The 22849-nt window shown below is 44.3% G+C and overlaps 1 protein-coding gene across 2 annotated transcripts in view; it reads right to left on the bottom strand.

Moving 5' to 3' along the window:
- Nucleotides 1-2253: 2253 nt before the first annotated feature.
- AFG2A (AFG2 AAA ATPase homolog A) overlaps nt 2254-22849 on the bottom strand; it is a 209324-nt gene continuing 188728 nt past the window's right edge. For both annotated transcript variants that reach the window (XM_066632442.1, XM_066632441.1), the window contains exon 16: nt 2254-4665. In XM_066632442.1, the coding sequence (XP_066488539.1) occupies nt 4489-4665 (177 nt within the window). In that variant the 3' untranslated portion in view covers nt 2254-4488. The remainder of the gene's footprint in view (nt 4666-22849) is intronic.

Below are 22849 nucleotides of genomic sequence, written 5' to 3'. Positions count from 1 at the left end.
ATACAGGCGCCACCACTAACAAGGCCCTATTTCTGGCCACCATCCCCCTAACCTCTCTTGATGATGGCACAATGAACAGGGCCCCCTCTGATGACCGAAGAGGCTGGAATATACAGTAGAAGGCGGTCTCTCAAATATGCTGGTCTCTCAAATACACTCTCGAAGGTGGTCTCTCAAATAACCTATCCCCCACAACTGTATTCACAATTATATTTTTACAATTATGGCTTGTTTGGTTGCTTGTTTGCTTGCTTGTTGAGACAGCAACAGCTACAAAATTCACATTGGTTTGGAGAAAAATTGATCCACCTGAAATTAATCAGAAAATTCTCATCAGGAAGATTCACATAAATGAACAAGAGTTTCAAAATGGGGGCTTGCACAGAAGGAGGACTGTTTTAAATTTTTAAAGTTTTGGAACATAAGACCTATAACTGGAGGAGAGGGAGATAAAACTGAGAAAAAGTAAATGAGTCCTATTTTGTGCAATTCAAAACTTATATGATCATAGAAAAAACTGTCACACTGAATCAGACATCACCTAGGTCTGAATTACTAGCACAGACTGGAAGTGGCTCTTTAGAGTTTCAGACAGGGACTTTTCCCCCCTCTGTTCTAGCCAGAGTAGTCAGGGATTGAAGCTGGGACCTTCTATTTGCAAACCATGTGCTCCATTCACAACCCTTCCTCACTGAAAGTCTCTGCTGTGACTCCAACTTAACCCTTTGGAGCACGGTAGGCAACATCAATGTGGTCTTTCAGGGGACTTGTGAAGATGGTCCTGTTTTGTCAAATGTTTGGCATTAGGTTTAAAAGCACAGTTCAGTGTTTACTTATTTTTCTAAAAGTACATCTGCCATGCTGTATGTATGTATTTTTTTTAAATCACATTTATGGTCTCCATTTTTTTCTTGCTTTGTTTATTTTTATATTTTGTGGCTCCTTGTATTAATCATGCACATGTTAAAAATGGTACGCAAGTTTTAAAAATGAACATGAGTAAGGGTAACCTATGGAATACGTGGTTTAAAAAAAAACCATTAGCTTCCATCTTTGGAAATGCTATAAAATTGTTAAAATGTTTGGCAACGATAACGTGGGTATGATTGTTTTTACTTAAGGACGAGTATGACATCTCCTGCACCTTACACCAGTGCTCCAATGCAAACCACATATATTTCAATTTATCAAGTTTTGCAACCCAAATTTGGGGAGAAAAATCTGAAAATTGCTGCCAACCACAATGTGCCTTTTGAGTGACTCACTCTCTTAGTCAGAATTTTTCCTAATTTGGGAACAGTGTTTGATACCTGAAATAAACCTGATTAGAATCTTTATCCTTAAGGCCCAGGATGACTAACAAATTTAAAATAGCCAGCCATCAGTGGAGGACAAGCGTGTGCAAGAGGAAGAAGGCAGTTTGCCAGTAAAACTAACAAATTAACTTGTTATTTTTTTTAAGGTGAAAAACTACTGGGCCTTCTTACGGAGAAGAATTGTGAAGTCTGCTGTGTTTTCATTACAAAGGTCCCCTGAGCCAATCAGGGCTAGACTCTTTGTGATGTTAGAGGTTTTTTCTTTTCCCAAGGAGTTCCTAGGCCTGGTTCAGAATTTGCCAGCTCTTGGTCTTTGGTTGTACAGCAGCATCATGTTTGTACTTGTGATGGACAGTGACTTAGTTGCAGGGCTGGGGCAGCTCTTGCTTCTGTTTCTCTTCATTATCTGGGTTGCAGGATGGTTTACCATTCTTGGGTAAGGGAAAAGCCTCAGTGTGGAAGGAAAGATGAGTTCCCCGGTTTGACTTGGGGTCTCCCTATAGGATTTGTCAATAGCTCATCCAAGGAGGAGCCATACTGTTCACCAATATGTTTTCTTCTGAATGTAAGAACTAGCTTTTTGGCCTAGACCTGAGACAACGAACGAGGTTGCCAGAACTCCTCAGATTCAGATCCTAGGACTGTTCACAAATGTAAGTGAATGGAGAAGGGCCTGGTGGGTGGAGCACCTAGCAGTCAATGACTATCTCCCTGCTTCACCTTTTAACTAGGAGTGACTAGAAAAGGTAGCTCACACTGCCATCACTCAGAGTTAGCCTACATGGAAGGAAACCTCCTTGAGAAATCCTTCCCAAATGAAAAGTAGCCCCCAAATCTGGGGAACCACCTAAGAAACAACAGCAGCGGAATGGGTGTGGCAGTCTGAAAAATAACATTTGAATTCAAAAGAAACGAAGACCACATAACCTTCCTCCCCACAAGTCCTCAATATTTTATTTTTTCTCATTTGTGTTAACAGGCTTGTCGCCCCGCAACCAGGCACTCAACAAAGAAAGATATGGACTGGTGAGCAGCCTTTCTCTTCGTCAGAGACCTCACGGGAAGCGGAGGGTCCTCTGGTTTCTTTGCTTTCTCACATCTATTCACAAGATCCGTCTTGTCTTTGCAGCATTATTGATCCATTCCATCATAAACTACAGAACATGTTTCACAAGATATACTGCAGGAAGAAGACTGCAAGAAGGCAGTAAGTGGCAGCCATTACCCTATACCTACCCCAAATATAGACCCACTGCTTTCATTGTAGGTGTGGGGGATATGACATCATAGAAACATTATGCCTGCCCAGTTTCGATCACTTCTGTGGTAACATCAGCCCTGACATCATTTCCTATACCTGGAGGGAAAAGCCCGTTTCACAGCTCATGGCATAGATTATGGGTTCTTTGGGAGTGTGCATTTACCTTGAAAAAGCTTCTCTGTAATGCTCAGCTTTGCTTCATTTCTGTTCATCAGTGAGTTGGATTTATAATGCTTGGTATATATTTGTGTCCACAAGATACCCATCTCGTTCGTCAAAAACATCCTTGGACTCACTCTGCTCTTTGAACAGCACTTTGTTTGGCATGCAATGAAATACTGAACCTGTAAGGAAGCCCACCATCTCCACCACCTGATGCCCCAATGGAAGATGCAGCTGGACATCTGAGCTGGACATCTGAGGTGCCTTCCCAGATGCCCTGGAACTGGGCTACAGAAGGTTCGCCATGAAGTCATGACCTACCACATTGTCAAATTTCAAAGGTTTGTGGGGGTGCCCAACCCCAAGTTAAACGTTCAGGAAGAGCAGATCTGCCATTTGTCAAACTTCCATGCATCACTGAGACACACCCAGGACTGGTGCTATTTTGTGGCCTATGCAAGGCGAACTAGTTCCACAAACACGCACACACATATATGGAAACCATGGACTCGGCAGGGACACTATTCAAATATGGAAGTGGCCCCAACATGCCCCCACACTCATTCCATTATTTTAGTTCTTGCATTTCTTCCTCCACAGGTGCAGAACATGGGGAAGAACTCCCTTTGCTCTTAGTTGCCCCCCCTTCTCTCAACTCATCACCCCTTCCAATAAGGGGAGCTCTCATCAGTGAGGCAATCCTAATATGACCATCCAATGTATGCCTACTCAAAAGTAACCCCCATTATGTTCAATAGAGCTTACTCCCAGGAAAGTTGTATAAGACTGCACCCTACCACTACCTGGGATGCTAACAAAAGTGAGGCAGAGGAGGATGAAATTGAAATATCTTTGTCTGCTTTTATGAGTGAGTATGAGAGTGTTACCCCTGGGGGCTGGGGATAAGAATAGGCCCTCAGTTTGGCTGTACTTATTGTAAGAGGCAACTAAACAGCCACTGGGTAGTTGGAACTTGTTAGCCTGGGAAGGCAGCGCATCTGAGAGAAGGAAAACTCTGATCCCAAACCTCCACTGCCTTGTGGCTACATCCAGTTATGGAAAAGGCTTCAGGAATCAACCTCGAGGCAAAATCTGGAGCCAGAGTCCCTGAGATAATTCATGGCTGAACACAGTCACGTTCTGGTAACTCCTGTGACGCCGCTGGAACCAACCATATTGGCTTCTGCCTTTCCATTGGACCATTTCAGCGACGTGGAGAGGGGGGATTTGCTGCATGGGTAACAGTCTATCCTCCATATCTACTTTACCCAGGCTTCGCGCACTGGAGAGGACACTCTGTTCCAGAACCACTTTTCAGAGCATGATGCCATAGTCTTCCAAGACTAAAGGATGCCAATGTAATGAAAGAGTGGGCGGATGGAAGGGTACCTGCTTTGGGGCATGATCCCATGAGCCTGGGGCATGATCAGGTACCAAAAAGTCTTGTGCTGTTGCTTTGTGGAAAAGAGATCAGCTTAAAATGAAGGTACCAGTAGCAAAATTATAATGCTATAACAAAGCTGTAGAAATTCTGGCATTCTATTGTAGAGGAGAAACTTTCAGCAGTTTATTGCATTCATACAGTTCAATTGCTATTCCAGGTTTTTTCATTATGTAAACTCCTTTGCAAAGTTCAGTTCAAACACAACTTTTAAAAAAATGCTTGGAAAAAAGTTATAGATTCGCTGCTCAATTTATAGAAGGTGTCCTTAAATCACATTCCATTATATATGTTTATTAATCCAGTTCTTACAACAAGTGCATGCCACTGCTCTTCTGATAATCTTCATAGAACTGCTGTAGAGAATCTGGAATTCGAGGAGTTACAATAGCTAAGGCTTGTTGAAAATGTCTTCCCATAATACAGTTCGCCTGAATATTTTCCTGAAGGGCTAGAAGGGCAGCTTCTCTACAAACTGCAGTAATCTGAAATAAAATAGACAAATATTCATTTTTTTAATGTTGGCATATCCATCAATCAAACATTTTATCTTCTGATGATTGGAGGCAGACAACAGTCACAGCAAGGTTAAGAGAAGGCCACATTCTTGCAAAGTTGTCTTGTGGTAGTAGCTGTAAAAATCAAATTCCAGTTCAAAGTGTGGCAAAATTCATCAGGCACATTAACAGACTAATGTTTGTAATTGGAACACCATATGCTGCCCTCTTATACAGAGCTGGCCCACCCATGAGGATGGTGAAGTGCCTGCTTCAAGCAGCAGGGCGGAGGAGGTGGTGAATAATGGAGGAGTGTTCTGCACTCCATGCTCACCCACAACCCCCCGCCTGCCCAGATGCACCATCCTATTGTCTCTTCCATCTGCCCCTCACTCAGGATGAGGACAGGGAGGTAGTTTAGTGCCTCCTCCGCCAGCATCAATGTTGAATATTGTGGTGGCAGCAGTGGAGAAGGAGATAGTGGCCACTACAATTCTATTCCCAACCCTTTCAAGAGAGAAGAGGACTGCTCCTTCCATCTCCTCCGTCACTTGCTGCTTTTTCTAGTTCAGCTCACAACATCCTCTCTGCCTCGCTAGTTTAGAAGAATTGGTGGAGGAGAAGGTGGTGATGGGAGAGGGCATATCCAAATACATTTCTTTGAAAGGGATGGTGGAAGCTGAGCACAACTTTGGCTTGGGCTGCCTCCCATGTAATTAAAATCCTGCATGGCAAATATTCAATTAAAAGTTCACTTATCAAATAAGTTGTCCCCCAAACAAGTGAGAGATCAAATACTTTAAGTAATAGTAAGAAAAGGAATATCAATAATTCAAAAAAGAAAACTGGAGGAAACAAATGCACAGAAAAGAGAAGAAGGCTAATGTCTCAAAGCCTGAGATACGTTCTTAACTCTCTGGGATTCATACAGCAGAAACAACCTCACGTTAATGTCATTCCAAAAACACATTTCTGCGGTGGAAAGAACTTGAGGAATGAGCAGGGGGATCATGATTTTCAGTGCAAGACGGAAAACAGTGATTGACATTGCTGTGCCCTTAAGTGTGCAAACGAAAGCCAGCTGAAATCCAGTTGTCAGCTATTCAGCATATTTTCATTGCTTGTTCACTTGCTGAAAAGACTTCCACTGCCTGTGCTGGACCAATGGCTGCCAAAGTCATTTAGGAGCTTTTTAGGGGATTTAGCATGTGTTCAGGAAGCCTTCCGAGAGAAAAAAACAAACGCATGGCTTTAGACAGCTTTGTGAAATTACAAGAATATTGAGGTTACTTCCGATCAGGCACTCTTCTGCATGCTACTGTTTTTCAACATACCCAAGATATTAAAAAGTGAGAAATGGCATGAACCATCTTGTTGGCAAGAACTAGCAGTAGTGCCTAATGTATGAATCCTATTTCTCAATTCCTAAACCAGGAAACATGGTAATGCAGGACAAATCGTCAGAAGATCATCTGGATACATTTCCTTATTCTCTTACTGGACATTTTGGGATGCCAAAAGTCAAAACTGCTTGTTCTTCCCTTTCAAGAGAGTGACATTTAACTCCCAGAGAGAGACACTCGCCCTTTCAATGCGAGTGATTGCATTTAAAGACAGAATGAATACTGGCATTAAAACACACTGTTTTACACGAGAGAGACCTGGTCTACCATAGTTGGCCCACAGAGCTTCCTTTTCATCCCATGTTTCTACTGATTTGTACGCAGTATCAAAGGAAAACTGGCAACCCAGATTTGGGAACCTCTAGATATTGGGAAAAGAGGTATGGGTGTTTCAGAACAGCAAGTCAGGTGATGAATAGGTCTGTTCAACAATTTGTGAAATGTTGATACAAAAACATAAAACCTGGAGTATCAAAACCTGAAGTATGCTCTTAAGGTCTGATTGAGACTGGCCCCAATTCTTATGGGACGCCTGTCAATGGGGGTTGGAAGTAAGGGAGCTCACAGGCCAAACTGAACATGTAGGAGGGAAAGAAGGGATTCCGGTTGGTAATAGATTGCTTGCTTTAATTTTCTTCTAACAAATGTCTGAACTTCTTTTGCTTCTTTATGCTTGTGTTTTGTGTCTGTTTGGGTGCGTGTGAATTTGAAAGAAAGCACACCATTCCAGGTGAGAGAGTCTGTAAAATTCCCTTTCTCTTATCTATTTGCAGATGTATCACTAGGGTTTGCATTACTCCCATGATGGAGCTCTCCTGTACCAGACCACATAGAATAAATTACAATATACACACAATCTAAATGCAGTGGCATTATTAGGGTTGGTAGAACCCCCATTCACTTTATATATAACAGTACTAGTCACCCAACAAATCCGTAACCAACAAAAAAACCAGTGGCCAACTTGATGACAGTCACACAACTGAATAAGAGTTCTAGAATTAGATCTGGTCCATGGAAATGAGAGCTGACTCATACTAACACCATATTGGTTCCCTTCTGTGTCATAACAACATCTCACTGGCTCTCAGAACAATCCCATTGATCGGTTTTGAGTTAAGAAAATCCACTTTTTGTTAGATAAGGCAGTTGTGTTTTCTTTTTCTTGTTAATTGGTCATAATGTTTGATAGAAAGCAAATAATTCAGCATGATTTCTTTCATTGCATTGTGCATTAAATTACGCATCAAATGATATATAAAATGATGGTATTATTCATAAATACACATTTTCCAAAAGGTTTCCCCCAAATTGTATTATTTGTTTTAAATTACTGAATGTAAAAAAGAACAACATGTTATCAACAATCTTATTTCTCCAGGGTATATTTTACTATTCCCCAACTTCTCTGCAACTATTAGAACATTTGACGCCTGACATTTCAACAGAACCAGCGGGCCCAAGCAAAATAGCAGTGCAGTACAGTGGTGCGTTGCATAACGAAATTAATCCGTTCCGCAAGTCCTTTCGTTATGCGAGTTTTTCGTTTTGCGAAGCACGTTTTCCCATAGGAATGCATTGAAATTTAATTAATGCGTTCCTATGGGCAAGAAAAGTCAGAACAAAGTCAAATTTGGTTTACAAAGTGTTTATTAAGTGCTCTTTAAAGGCATACATACTGTACAGAAGATTTCAAAAATTTCAAGCACAAAACTTCAACTTTTTAAACATGACAGAAAAACATTTAAAAATCAGCAAACATGAGGCAGGACCATCTGACTTGAGGCTTAACACTGAAACTGAACAGAAACAGTCACAAGCAGTCCTTGGACTGTGCAAAACTCGTCAGAAAGTACATTTTTAAGGCATGTAAACAGGGACATCATACAGAAACCAATACAGAAACTTTTTAAAATCACCAAAAGACTCTCTAAGGCTCTAGGGGACACTTGTACACAAACATTTTAAGGTGACCAAGTCAGGCTGAAATGTCTCAACCTACAGGACCAGTCTTTTAAGTCAGGAAACTGGAGGCAGACAGAACTGTCTCCACATCACAGCAGCAGTCTTTTACGTTCCCAGAGCTGCAGAGGGTCTCTCTGGGGATGGCACAAACGCTGGTCAACTGGGAGCAGGCGCAGTAGAGTAGGCAGGGACACTGGCAAACGTGGAGAAGGCGCATGCAGGAACGGTCTCAGGCTGGCTAGCTAGGACAGAAGCAGTTTACAGTTAGCCAAAGACAACCTGGAGACAGACCCCTCTGTCCCCCAAGTCTCAGCATCACTGCTCTAACTTAACTTAACAACTTGGACAACTGGGAGAAGGCTTCAAGGCTTGACTTCAAGGCTTCTAGGAGGACAAGGAGGAGGATGAAGGCAACTGGGCACCACTGGTACAAGCAGCAGGTTCCTCTTCCACTCTTTGCTTCTTCATGAAGAACCTCTCCATGGTCTGCTGCTTCAGCCGTCTTTTCAGCACCCCTCTGAAAGAGGACATGATCCTTGTAGCAAACATGTTCGCAAGGTCATGTGCCAGAGCCTTGTCTGGGTGGTGCCGCTGTGCATAAGTCTGCACGTTTTTCCACTGTTGGCAGATGTCCTTCAGTTCCATGGCAAAGTCCTCAGCCGCAGGAACCTCGGAACTGGCAGCCTCTCCATGCCTGACCACGCTGTGGATTCCAGATCTGGTTTTGAATCTTTCAAACCAGCCTCTGCTTGCCTTGAAGACTTCTGGCTCGGTTGAGGTTCCTGGCTCTTGCTGTACGAGGTCTGCGTGCAAGGCCTTGGCCTTCTCACAAATGACAGCCTCAGTCACTGTGCCCCCTGCACGCTGCTTCTCTTCCATCCAGATGAGCAGCAACTTCTCCACCTCCTCCAGAACAGCTGACCGGTTCTTCACAATCCTGGTGACTCCCTTGGCTGCATCTGTCGCAAGGATCTTCTCCCTCATCTTTAGGATGGTCCCGATGGTGGATGGATTCCTCCCGTACTCCCTGGCGAGGTCTGTCACTCGCATGCCTCCATCGTGCTTCTGGATGATCTCCTTCTTCATTTCTAGCATCATCTTTGTCCTCTTCCTGGCCTCTGCAGGAGCACCCTTCTTGGGACCCATGTCAGCAGTTGCTACGTTCGCAAAAACAAAAGGCAGTGCTTCACATCCGCTTCACGCACACCTTCCCACCCCTGGCCAAACCTGCCCGGGACAAAAAAGTGGCATAACAGCCCTCCCCCAACACAGGAGAACAAATGCACATGGTGAAGCTATGCTCCCTACCTTTCCACTGCTTGAGATGTCCCTGTGAAGAAGCCCCTTAAATCCTGGTCTGGAAAAACGGTTGCAAATGAGTTCCACAGATTCCCCAAACTGCTGGAAAAACTCCCCTAACCTCCCCAAAACAGCAGGCCAAAACTGGCCAACTGGCCAGCTGGCCCCCCAAAACGTACCTCAAATGCTGGCCACCACTTCCCAAAAGTTATGAAAAGTTCAAAGAAACTTACCTTAACTGCTGGTAGTAGGTTCCCCAAGGAGTTGGTGAACTGCTCAGAACTGCTCAGAACAGTTGACCAAAGACAGGGTTCGCCCACAGCACAGGCCACAGTGGCTCCTGGAAGTCAACCCTGGAACTGCACATGGAGAAGTGAGCCCAGGCTGCATTGGGGAGGCTTTTTAAACCTCCAGGCACAATGCATCCTGGGTATTAACGGTTGTGCGATTTAAAACAAACCAGGACAATTTTTTTAAAAAAAGGAAAAAATTCGTCTTGTGAAGCACGGGTCATAAAAATTCATTGTGCGAGTTACCAAACTTCGCAAAACGCTTTCGTTCTGCGAGTTTTTCGGTGCGCGAGGCATTCGTTATGCGAGGTACCACTGTATATTGTACACTTGTGAGATAGAGGAGGATCCCATAGAAAATCAATAAGAAATGTACATTAGAAGAGCCCCGCTGGATCAGGCCAAAGCCCACCTAGTCCAGCTTCCTGTATCTCACAGTGGTCCACCAATGGTTTAGGGAGCACACAAGGCAGCAAGACACAACCAGGTGCCCTGCCCTGCATCAGGCATTCTGAGGTAGCCTAAAATCAGGAGCTTGCACATACACATCATGGCTTGTAACCCATGATGAACTTTTCCTCCAGAAATTTGTCCAATCCCCTCTTAAAGACAGGCATTCCTGTGACAAGGAGTTCCACAGACTAATTACACGCTGGATAAAGAAATATTTTCTCTTGTCTGTTCTAACTCTCCCAACACTCAATTTTAGTGGATGTCCCCTGGTTCTGGTGTTATGTAAGTACATGAGAATATGTGAGAGGGAAAAGAGCGTCTCTCTATCCATTCTGCCCATCCCCTGCATAATTTTGTATGTCTCAATCATGCCCCCCGACACCTCTTTTCTAGACTGAAGAGTCCCAAATGCTGTAGCCTTTCCTTGTAAGGGAGGATACACAGTTCAGTAAACATTTTGGTTGCTCTCTTCTGCACTTTTTCCATTTCCGCTACATCCTTTTTGAGATGTGGGGACCAGAACTGGATGCAGTACTCCAGGTGTGACCTTACCATCGATTTGTACAACGGCATTATAATATTAGCCGTCTTATTCTCAACACCTTTTCTGTTTAATTTACTGTTTCTAACTATTTAATGTACTGTTTAATTTACTTAGTCGTGGAGAGCACGTTAGTTATTTTCACCTAAAATTCCTGACAATAGTCACTGGTAACACACACAGACACAGTGTGCATTGGAGATCAATATTAATTTTAGCGTCACAAGTGAAGCAAACAAAAATCAGTGTCACCCAGTTGTAGCTTCCTGCATGAAAACATATTCAAGGACAAACTATTTTACTGCTGAAACCACAGGCTGATAACCTGACAATTCATCTGTTAGGATGAATCAAACGAGATGAATAGCTGATTCAGCTTGCTTGTGTCAGGTCCATTGTGGTTTTAAGGACCAACTTTCTTGCAAAGGGCTGAAAGTCCTTTTCAGTTTCTTTATATTTGAAGTGCTCCAAAAAAGCTTTAAAGAATCTTGAGAGAGAAAAGGGGGGGGAAGGGAGAAAGGAAGAGAGAAGAAAAAAAGAAAGAAATGAGCTTCTGTGTTAAAGTCTTAGGTATTTTCAAGAAAGTGGCTTCATTAATGCATCCTCTGCCGAGAACACCTGTGAACTTTTGAATTTAATTGGGCTGCAGCTGGTGCCAATTGTATATGCAGCAACCGGCAGTCTGATAGGTTGGGCTTTTACACTGTGTTTCATTTTCCTTTCCCTTTCTTTCAAGTTTGTTTCCCCCCTGTAGATGGTTACAAGAGATTGTGTGAGAAAGGGATTAGGAACCTGGAGCAGATTGGCATCCTGTGGTGGTCTGTGAATAGCACAAATTGTGGAGCTTCCCGGATGAAGGGTACCTGCCACAGTGCACGCTAACTTGCCCCGAGTGCCTCCTACACACCTCAAGAAGCAGGATTAGAGAGTGGGAACACCAACTTTCCCACTCAGTAGGCAGGACAGTGAAAAGGTTCCAAAATTAAGCCTTAAGGGGGGAAAAAAATACATCCCAAGTGTCAAATCTAAAGATACTTATATCCCCCCCCCATTCAAATCTTTTCTAAGCTCGACTCTGACTAGTCACACACCTGCTTACATCACAAATAAGTCAACCAATGTTCAGTAAAGGTACCTACATTGTAAAAAATAAATCAAGATAAAAATAAGAGGAAAATTAAGGTCACTTTTCCGGAACAAAAGGCAAGAGAATCAAAAACTGTTGCTCATGGTCCAAGATGTCTCTCACTCCCACCCCACTGACTCTAAGGCAGAGTTGGACCCCCCTCCTTCAAATTCTACTTTGCTAGATTCTACCCCTACTATGACATAGAGATCCACCCCACCTCCTACGTGTAGCTCCCCGTCTCTCCTAGAGTTTGTAACCCAGGATTGCAATATCCCATGGTTCTTTGCATTCCACCAGGCTTCTCTTATGCCCACTATATCAGTGTGTTCCTAGCCACCAACCATTCCAATTCCCCCATCTTAACTTGGAGATTTCAGATATTTGCATAAAAACATATATACAGTTGGACCTTGGTATATGTAAGGGCTACGTTCCATGGTGAAACTCCTTCATCAGAGAACCTCCAAACGTGACCTGTAGCACCTTCTGGTCACATCCAGAGGTGTTCTAAGGACCTCAGAAATACTTCCTCAACTTGCACAGATGCTTAATTTGCTTGTCTGTGTCTTATCTGACAATCTGTCCCCATGAGGCACTTGGTCCCAGAAGGCACACTTGCAGCTCATGGAAATATCTCATTCATAAGAAGGCCCTAGTTTTATATTCTTATCTAGTTTCTCCCCCTACCCTTCTGACTGATTGAAAAGGCTGGGCTCCAAGGGATTAGCAGGACAGTAGATGACAGTTATAGCTCCAGGAGCTGCAAGGCTGCAGGTCTCTTTTAGCTGGTTGGGAATTTACCCTCCCTGGATCCTTGCCCTCCTATTTAAACCTGACTGTTTGGCTGGACTGTATTGAAATCCAAATAATCAGTCTTGTTTTATTCATCGTTCTGTCTTTAACATTCTGCACATGTTGCATTTTAAATAGAATGAATGCTGAATATCTTGTACAAGAAGTCAAATATCCCTGCATGCAGGTGCAAGCACTTGTTCACACATTCCAATGAGCAACAAAACAATCAGCAAAAATGAATTGTATTCCTGTCTCTCCTTGAAATGAAACATGGGAAGTGGGACTTATGAGTCTCCTCAAAGGAAAGATCAGAGAGCACTAGATCTCTCCATAAATTCAACTTTTCACAGTACCTTGACTTCTTCCACCTATTGCCACTTCTCAGCTAACCTATGAACTTACAGTGTCTGGCCTGGAGCAAATTACTATCTCTCCCTCCCTCCCTCAGCTCTCCATCTGTGAAGTTCAATCTTTCCCATCTGGTTAGAAGAGACATCACAACATACCAACCTAGCCTGCAGCAGCAGTGAAGAAAGCAAATTCCATGCTAGAGGTCACTAGGAAAGAGACTGAGAATAAGACTGCTAATATTATATTGCCCCTATATAGCCACATTTGAAAGACTATACAGTTCTGGTTGCTTCACCTTAAGGAGGATATTGCAGGTCTGGAAAAGCTGCTGAAGAGGGCACCCAAAATGATCAGAGGACTAGAGCACTTTCCTTCTGAGCTAAGGCTACAGCGTTAGGAGCTATTTATCTTGGGGAAAAAGGTGATTAAGGGAGGGCACGATTGAGACTTATAAAACTATGCATGGTTTAGAAAGAGTGGATAGAACGTTGCTATCCTTTTCTCACAGTACTAGAACCAGGGGCATCCAATGAAATTAACTGGTGGAAAATTTTGGCTGGACAAAAGGAGGTACTTTTTCACACAGCATGCCACTAGTTTGTTGCACAAAATGTGGTGATGGCCACTGATTTGGATGGCTTTAAAGGGAGATTAGACAAATTTGTGGCGATAAGGTCTATTAATGATGGCTAATGATGGCTACGAATTACCTCCAGGTTCAGCAGCAGTAAGCCTCTGAATTACCAGTTGCCAGACAGCAAGGGCGGGACAGAGGTCCACCTTTCTCTCCTGCTTCCCAGGGGCAGCTGGTGGGCAACTGTGGGAAACAAAATGCTGGGCTAGATGGGTCTTTGACCAGATCCAGCAAGGTTTTCTTAAGCAGTTCTGTTAAGAACAAACGGTCATGTATTTTTGAAGGCAATACACAATTGTAGTTGATCTGTGGAACTCCTTGCCACAAGATGTGGTGATGGCATCTGGCCTAGATGCCTTTAAAAGGGGACTGGACAAATTTCTGGAGGAAAAATCCATGATGGGTTATAAGCCATGATGTGTGTGTGCAACCTCCTGATGTTAGAAATGGGCTAAGTCAGAATGCCAGATGCAAGGGAGGGCACCAGGATGCAGGTCTCTTGTTGTCTTGTATGCTCCCTGGGGAATATGGTGGGCCACTGTGAGATATAGGAAGCTGGACTAGATGGGCCTATGGCCTGATCCAGCGGGACTGTTATTATGTTCTTACAATCAAGTTGCATCATACGTGCATTTTACTTGCACAAATTCAGGTATACTGACGCAAAAAAAAAATTAAATAGTGCTGGTGATTCTACCTGCATTCCACTCAATGAGTGTCTGCCATAGAATGAGCCTGAGACTGGAGTGTGAACCTGCTATTCTCTCAGTTGGTCTCAGTTCCTGCATGTCCCTAGTAGTTTTAAAAGAGATGGTATTTTTTCAGATTTAAGAGATTTTCAAGGTAATTTTGATCCCAATCCTACTGGGACCCTTGCACTGCTAGAACTATCATTCTGGCCATGCAAGGTCCTTTACAGCAGGGCCTCTGAGAGGAATTTTATCAGGGGGTACAAAGTTTCTTTTGGGCCCCTTCCCAATGAGGAAACAGAGTGTGGGGAATGGCAATGGGGGTGGGCAGAATGGGGGCAAAACAGGCAGGGGGAAAGTGGCAACAGCTGGAGCCCAGGTTTATCATTCCTCCCAAGGTAGAGCTGAGGTCTGCCTGCCTGGTGTTGGCAGCCAGACACAGAAAACCAAACACACTCCTAAGTCTCTCTAAAATCTTTCCAATATAGCAAATCATTGCAGGAGATTAGTCATTGTATTTAGGCTCACACTAAAATGGAAACTGTCCTGTGTATACCAAAACTGACTTTTGTATCAGCTGCAATCCTGCAGCTTTGTCCTTGACCTCCTCTATCCACAAACGTCATGGTTTGTGGATCCACAAACCAAAGAGCTACTGTAGCAGGTCGGTTTTCTCCCAGATATATTGGCAACCTTCAGTCTCGAAAGACTATGGTATCGCGCTCTGAAAGGTGGTTCTGGCACAGCGTCTAGTGTGGCTGAAAAGGCCAATCCGGGAGTGACAATCCCTTCCACACCGGGAGCAAGTGCAGTCTGTCCCTGGTCTGTCTCCCTGGCTATGGGCCTTCCTTCTTTGCCTCTTAGCCTCAGACTGTTGGCAAAGTGTCTCTTCAAACTGGGAAAGGCCATGCTGCACAGCCTGCCTCCAAGCGGGCCGCTCAGAGGCCAGGGTTTCCCACTTGTTGAGGTCCATCCCTAAGGCCTTCAGATCCCTCTTGCAGATGTCCTTGTATCGCAGCTGTGGTCTACCTGTAGGGCGCTTTCCTTGCACGAGTTCTCCATAGAGGAGATCCTTTGGGATCCGGCCATCATCCATTCTCACGACATGACCAAGCCAACGCAGGCGTCTCTGTTTCAGCAGTGAATACATGCTAGGGATTCCAGCACGTTCCAGGACTGTGTTGTTTGGAACTTTGTCCTGCCAGGTGATGCCGAGGATGCGTCGGAGGCAGCGCATGTGGAAAGCGCTCAGTTTCCTCTCCTGTTGTGAGTGAAGAGTCCATGACTCGCTGCAGTACAGAAGTGTACTCAGGACGCAAGCTCTGTAGACCTGGATCTTGGTATGTTCCGTCAGCTTCTTGTTGGACCAGACTCTCTTTGTGAGTCTGGAAAACGTGGTAGCTGCTTTACCGATGCGCCTGTTTAGCTCGGCATCGAGAGAATGAGTGTCGGAGATCGTTGAGCCAAGGTACACAAAGTCATGGACAACCTCCAGTTCATGCTCAGAGATTGTAATGCAGGGAGGTGAGTCCACATCCTGAACCATGACCTGTGTTTTCTTCAGGCTGATTGTCAGTCCAAAATCTTGGCAGGCCTTGCTAAAACGATCCATGAGCTGCTGGAGATCTTTGGCAGAGTGGGTAGTGACAGCTGCATCGTCGGCAAAGAGGAAGTCACGCAGACATTTCAGCTGGACTTTGGATTTTGCTCTCAGTCTGGAGAGGTTGAAGAGCTTTCCGTCTGATCTGGTCCGGAGATAGATGCCTTCTGTTGCAGTTCCAAAGGCCTGCTTCAGCAGGACAGCGAAGAAAATCCCAAACAAGGTTGGTGCAAGAACACAGCCCTGCTTCACTCCGCTTCGGATGTCAAAAGGGTCTGATGTGGAGCCATCGAAGACAACAGTGCCCTTCATGTCCTTGTGGAAGGATCTGATGATGCTGAGGAGCCTGGGTGGACATCCAATCTTGGGGAGAATCTTGAAGAATATCTCCCAGATATGACACTGTTAAAGAATGTATGCATTCCTGGGCCTGGTGGGTATGGCTTGTGGCAGTACTTGTTGCCATGTGCTCACAGTAATGCCCCCAGCATGCTACAGGGGTAGTGAGTCAGGTGAGATTGGAAAATGTAAGATCCCAGAAAATTTCTGGGCCCCCTTCTTTGACTCCTGGGCCCCCCTTTCTGACCCTGCGCCCAGGTACAAATTACCCCCTTTGCCCCCCTCTCCTACTTTACAGTGGTATGAAATCTAGGCCACTGTTGCACACTGCTGGGCTGCTGCAGCAAATAAGGACAGGTGTAATGCATTTGATAGTGGTTTCAGAAGGCTTTGGAGCTTCTGGTAAGATGTTAGGGGAGGAACCATGCAGTGTGTTGGGGAGGAAGGGGGTGGAACTGGCCATCATGCATGGCAGATCTTATTCCTTATTTTTTTGCATGCCCCACCCCTGATTCTCCTAGGACTTCCAGCAGCAAAATGGTTGGTGTAGGAGGAGGAGATCCATAGGCTGATCCAAGAAATATTTTTACTTATCTCCTCCCCACCATAGGATGAATATGTGTTCCATTGGTGCAATTGCATGCTATAGTGGCAGGGGATAGGATTGGTCAGTGAGTATATGTGATTTTTGCCTTATGCACTGACTGCAAAACCTAACCCACATGTAAGGTGTGACCTAACTGTACATTGTAATAAGCTAAGCATACACATTTACATGGAAGAGGAAGGGTAGAACACTAAGATCTATTGGTTTGTCTAAATATAATTCTTCTAAAAACCAATATATATGAACTCCATATTATTTGCACATCAAATATGCACGTTTATTTCTACTGATGCTTATCTGCCTTATGTTTGCACAGATACAGTGTGGAAAAGGCAGGTGAACTGTGTTCCCAGAATTAACACTAGAGCCACACAATAAATAGAGATGATTATTTGTGTTAGAAGGTTTTCATGGGGTTATGCCAAATCTTTCTACATTGCAAACAAAGGATCTCTTAGAAAGATTATGCTCATTCTCAATCATTCTGATAAGAGTTAACGCCTGCAGGGCATGTTCTGAATCTAGCGACAAGCGTAGCTTCCCCTTCTTCTATTTGTGAAATTTTGCTAGACATGGTACCTTTCCAAGCAATATATTAAACATGAATTCCAATTTAACATTTGTAAGTACAAGCTCCAAATGCAGCCGCATTCCAAAACATACTGATTTGACACAGATCCCATCACTCTGGCAAAGACATGGCAGGACTGCACCTTTAACAAAAGAATTCTGTAACAAAAACGAGTTTGCACATGCTGGGACAGAATATTTTTAAACAACATTCTCTGCCAAGTGCTAGTTTCAGCTATATTTGTGGAACTTAACTATATGCACACACTCCAGTATGAGACTAAACTTCATTTCTGGTACATTGCTCCTAGAATAATTTCTTTGGGGCAAATCATATTCTGAAATGCTTAAGGAACCAAGCACGATGGACTACAGAAAAGAAGGTTAAGTGGAGAAACTTCCAACATTTAAAAAGGAAGATGTCAGAAAGAAGGGAAATGACTGTTTGAGAATTCTGGTGTCTGAACATCAGCAAGAACTATAAAAAGCAGCACAACAATAGACTAAACTATTCAGGAAGGTTACAGAATATCTTTCTTGAAATCCACCAAGGAAAAGTTAGAAAGATATCTGTCAAAAATATTTTAGGGATAAGATATTATTTTAAGGCAGGAGTTTGGAGTAGGTGATTTACTGCATCCCTTCCCGGTCAAGGATATTTTATTAATAGAGCAGAGTAAGTTGTCGCAGCTTATGCTTCCTGCAGAGATGTAAACCTCTCCAGTTGATTTTGCTAACTATTTCCAAGGAAGAGAAATTCAACTGTGATAACTAGCAATCTTCTAAAAACTTGGAGGTTGTGTCCCTGGCTCTAGGTTGTCCTAGCTTAGGCTCTGAGCATGAAGAAGCCAGCCTGTGCAGCTGCTGTTTCACAACATGCATTAAATAGTTATGACTTTGTTTCCAAAAATAAGAAAACGAAGACTGTCAAAGTAATGCACCAGGCTCAAGCCTTTCTAGGGAAGGCGGGAGCCACAACAGTTTGGGAGCATTTGAGTAAGTGACATATATCCTGAATAGTGATCATGGTAATCTGTCATTTATTCAGCTTAGAAAGCAGCAGGCTCCTTTTGCAATATATCCTCAACCTTCTTGGTATGCATTAGGGGAAGGGTCATAATTCAGTGGTAGAGCACCTGTTTTGCTTGTGGAACTGCTCAGGTTCAAAACTTGATAGTATCTTTAGCTAGGATAGATAAAAATTTGTGTCTGAAACCTTGGCGATCCACTGCCAAACAGTGTTGACAATGCTGACCCAGATGGACCAAGACTCTAACTCAGCATAAGGCAGATTGCTATGATCACTATATACACCCAAGCAAAACTTAATGCTCTGGAGAGTGTCTGGCATGCTTATTGTGATGTTATATGCTGTTTACCAGGGCATGACTGAAGAAGTTAGGTAAGCTCTTAGTCCGAAAATGGATTTGGCTCCATGCACAAAGAGTAGATCTCACTTGGAGTGGAGGGGGGAGGGAGAAAGAAAAAACATTTCTTTTTTATACTCAACTGACAATTTCAGCTGAGCCAGCTTTTGTTTACAAGAATACAAATGACTTTCACTTATACTGATCCTCACTCATGTCTGAAAGATACTTAAAAGCTTGCATGCCTTTCTGAAGCAACTATTTACCTGGGCAACCTGGAGCTTGCCCATTCTTCTCCAAGGCCCATGACGGTGACAAAGAATCCATCGTAACAGAAAACAGAATTATGCAGCCTGAAATCACACATAGTTCTCTGCTTGCCACGGATGTAGCTAACTTTGGGGTGACAGAAGTGCAGTTAAATCTGCAAACCTCTCTGCACTGCGGTGAGTGCACTGCAGTGAGCGCAGCCTCCAGGTCCTCCAAGCTGCTCACAGCGAAGTCCAGCAGACTGCCAGGAGATGTGCTAACGACTACTGGCTCCAGCTCTGCTCCCAGATACAGATAGCAGCTGACACGGGCAACATCAAGGTGAAGCGGCTGTATGACAGTATCAAGCAGGCCCTAGGTCCAACGCAGAAGAAAATTGCCCCTCTGAAGTCTGCCGCAGGCGAGGTCATCCAGGATCGGGCGCAGCAGATGGAACGCTGGGTGCAGCACTACTCTGAGCTATATTCCAGAGAAAATGTAGTCAACGAAGAAGCGCTGAACAACATTGAGTGCCTGCCTGTGCTGGAGGAGCTTGACAGTGAACCAACCCTAGAAGAACTTCACATGGCCCTGGACTCCCTTGCCTTTGGCAAGGCACCTGGAAAAGACAGCATCCCTGCTGAAGTCCTAAAGTGCTGCTAAGAGATCATCGTCACTGAGCTGCATGAAATCCTCTGTCTCTGCTGGAGAGAAGGTGGAGTACCTCAAGACATGAGGGATGCAAACATCATCACGCTGTACAAGAACAAAGGCAACAGGGGTGACTGCAACAACTACCGTGGCATCTCTCTCCTTAGCGATGTAGGAAAGTTGTTTGCCCGAGTTGTACTAAAGAGGCTCCAGGTACTTGCAGAGAGCGTCTATCCAGAATCACAGTGCGGATTCCGAGCCAACAGGTCCACCACTGATATGGTATTCTCCCTTAGACAACTGCAGGAGAAATGCAGGGAACAACGACAGCCACTCTTTATAGCCTTCATAGATCTCACGAAGGCTTTCGACCTGGTCAGCAGGGACGGCCTCTTCAAGATCCTCCCCAAGATCGGTTGTCCACCCAGGCTCCTCAGCATCATCAGATCCTTCCACAAGGACATGAAGGGCACTGTTGTCTTCAATGGCTCCACATCAGACCCCTTTGACATTCGAAGCGGCGTGAAGCAGGGCTGTGTTCTTGCACCAACCTTGTTTGGGATTTTCTTTGCTGTCCTGCTGAAGCAGGCCTTTGGAACTGCAACAGAAGACATCTATCTCTGGACCAGATCAGACGGAAAGCTCTTCAACCTCTCTAGACTGAGAGCAAAGTCCAAAGTCCAGCTGAAATGTCTGCGTGACTTCCTCTTTGCCGACGATGCAGCTGTCATACCCACTCTGCCAAAGATCTCCAGCAGCTCATGGATCGTTTTAGCAAGGCCTGCCAAGATTTTGGACTGACAATCAGCCTGAAGAAAACACAGGTCATGGTTCAGGATGTGGACTCACTTCCCTGCATTACAATCTCTGCGCATGAACTGGAGGTTGTCCATGACTTTGTGTACCTTGGCTCAACGATCTCCGACACTCTTTCTCTCGATACCGAGCTAAACAAACGCATCGGTAAAGCAGCTACCACGTTTTGCAGACTCACAAAGAGAGTCTGGTCCAACAAGAAGCTGAAGGAACATACCAAGATCCAGGTCTACAGAGCTTGCATCCTGAGTACACTTCTGTACTGCAGCGAGTTATGGACTCTGCTCACAACAGGAGAGGAAACTGAACGCTTTCCACATGCGCTGCCTCCGACGCATTCTCGGCATCACCTGGCAGGACAAAGTTCCAAACAACACAGTCCTGGAACGTGCTGGAATCCCTAGCATGTATTCACTGCTGAAACAGAGACGCCTGCATTGGCTCGGTCATGTTGTGAGAATGGATGATGGCCGTATCCCAAAGGATCTCCTCTATGGAGAACTCGTGCAAGGAAAGCACCCTACAGGTAGACCACAGCTGCGATACAAGGACATCTGCAAGAGGGATCTGAAGGCCTTAGGAGTGGACCTCAACAGGTGGGAAACCCTGGCCTCTGAGCGGCCCGCTTGGAGGCAGGCTGTGCAGCATGGCCTTTCCCAGTTTGAAGATACACTTGGCCAACAGTCTGAGGCAAAGAGGCAAAGAAGGAAGGCCCATAGCTAGGGAGGCAGACCAGGGACAGACTGCACTTGCTCCCAGTGTGGAAGGGATTGTCACTCCCGAATTGGCCTTTTCAGCCACACTAGACGCTGTTCCAGAACCTCCATTCAGGGTGCGATACCATAGTCTTTCGAGACTGAAGGTTTCCAACAAACATCTGCACTGCAGTCCTGGTCCAGATCAGGCCCCCTGCACGTTCAATTTTCATTCACAAAACAAGCATAGAAGTCTCAAATTATATGTTCACAGTAACATGCCATAAGACCCTGCAATGTATTTGTAGAAGACAGCACACTGTGTGAGCGTAAGTGAAGTGGAGAAAAGTCTTCTGTGTCTATAACCTAAGTGCAGTAGGTAGTGAATCACTCTCCTGCCATGTGTTCATGAGACCAGAAAAAGGTCCGCCTTTCCTTTTCACTGAAGAAGAGTACTGAAAGCATCTATGAAGGATATTGTTAGAACAACATTTGCAGGAGTAAACAGCAAGAAAGACCCTGAACCCAATACAACCAAGCACAAATGAAATAAGGGAGCGTTTTGGGAGCAGGAGCACATTCGTGGCCATAAAAAAAATACAGAATTAAGATACTGAAAAGTTATGGAAAGTGAGCCATGAAACCACTAGGTAATGAGAAGTTCAAATTCAAAACAAAAATATCTACAAAAAAAATGTATGTGTAAGTCTCAGTTGGGGGAGAGTGCGAATTTCAAAAGAAAACACAATCTCAAAAGGGACCCTGGGACAGTGAACAAACAGCACAGACAGCTTCAAGTTGGCAAAGGTCCTGGAAGTAGTTCAATATCCATTTATATTTGGTTTACCTGGATAGGGTATTACTCTTTATGTTTTATACTATTTATAAACGCAGCTTGAGGCTGTTATAAAAACGGCCTGTGACGGGGAATAGTTTATGTGTCGGAAGGAAAACTGAGGTGTCCAGCAGCGTTTCAGGATAGCTAGTAAGATTTTGATGAGATGACCTCATCAGCATTTTGAAATCCAATCTGGCCTCCAAAGATCTACTGGACATCTTAAAATTCAACAGATTTTTTTTTAAAGCCTCCTGATTGATTGCTTTGGTGATTTAGTAACATGGCATTTAATAATTACAGTCATCAGACATGCCAGATTTTAATGATAGGTTTGCTGTAAAACAGATAGAGCCCTTTTGAGCCATGTGAAGTAATCTAAAACTACACTTTGATCCCTGAAACTATGAGCATAATTTTTCTCTGTATTTTGTGTGTCTCATCTATTTATAGCTGAAAAGTTCGGTTTGTGACTGAAGTACTAAGAACAGATGATCAGCAGTCAAAATTTATTCCATCATACTTCTAATGTACTCAAAGAGAATATTGCACACCTAATATATGGTTTGACAAAATGCCATCTTGGATAGCAGAATCCAATGTTAAACAGTGGGGATGCAGGAGTTGGCTGGGTTGGGCAATGGCTGAGGATCCATCAGGGCCCACGAGAGGGGGATAAAGGGAGTAATTTGTACCTGGGCCCAGTGTCAAAAAGGAGATCCAGGAGCTAAAGGAGGGGGCCCAGAAATGTCCTGGATTCTTATGTTTTCCTACCTCTACCAAACTTGCTGACTGCATGGGATGCTGAGCATGCAGCGGCAGCTGTGGCCGCAAGCCCTATCTGCTGGGCCAAGGGATGCATACATGACACTCCTTATTAATACAGTGTCAAAT

This window comes from Tiliqua scincoides, chromosome 6, assembly GCF_035046505.1.
Source record: "Tiliqua scincoides isolate rTilSci1 chromosome 6, rTilSci1.hap2, whole genome shotgun sequence".
Classification (NCBI taxonomy): Eukaryota; Metazoa; Chordata; class Lepidosauria; order Squamata; family Scincidae; genus Tiliqua; species Tiliqua scincoides.
The sequence above is the reverse complement of the archived record's forward strand: the minus strand, read 5'-3'. Positions and strand labels throughout refer to the sequence as shown.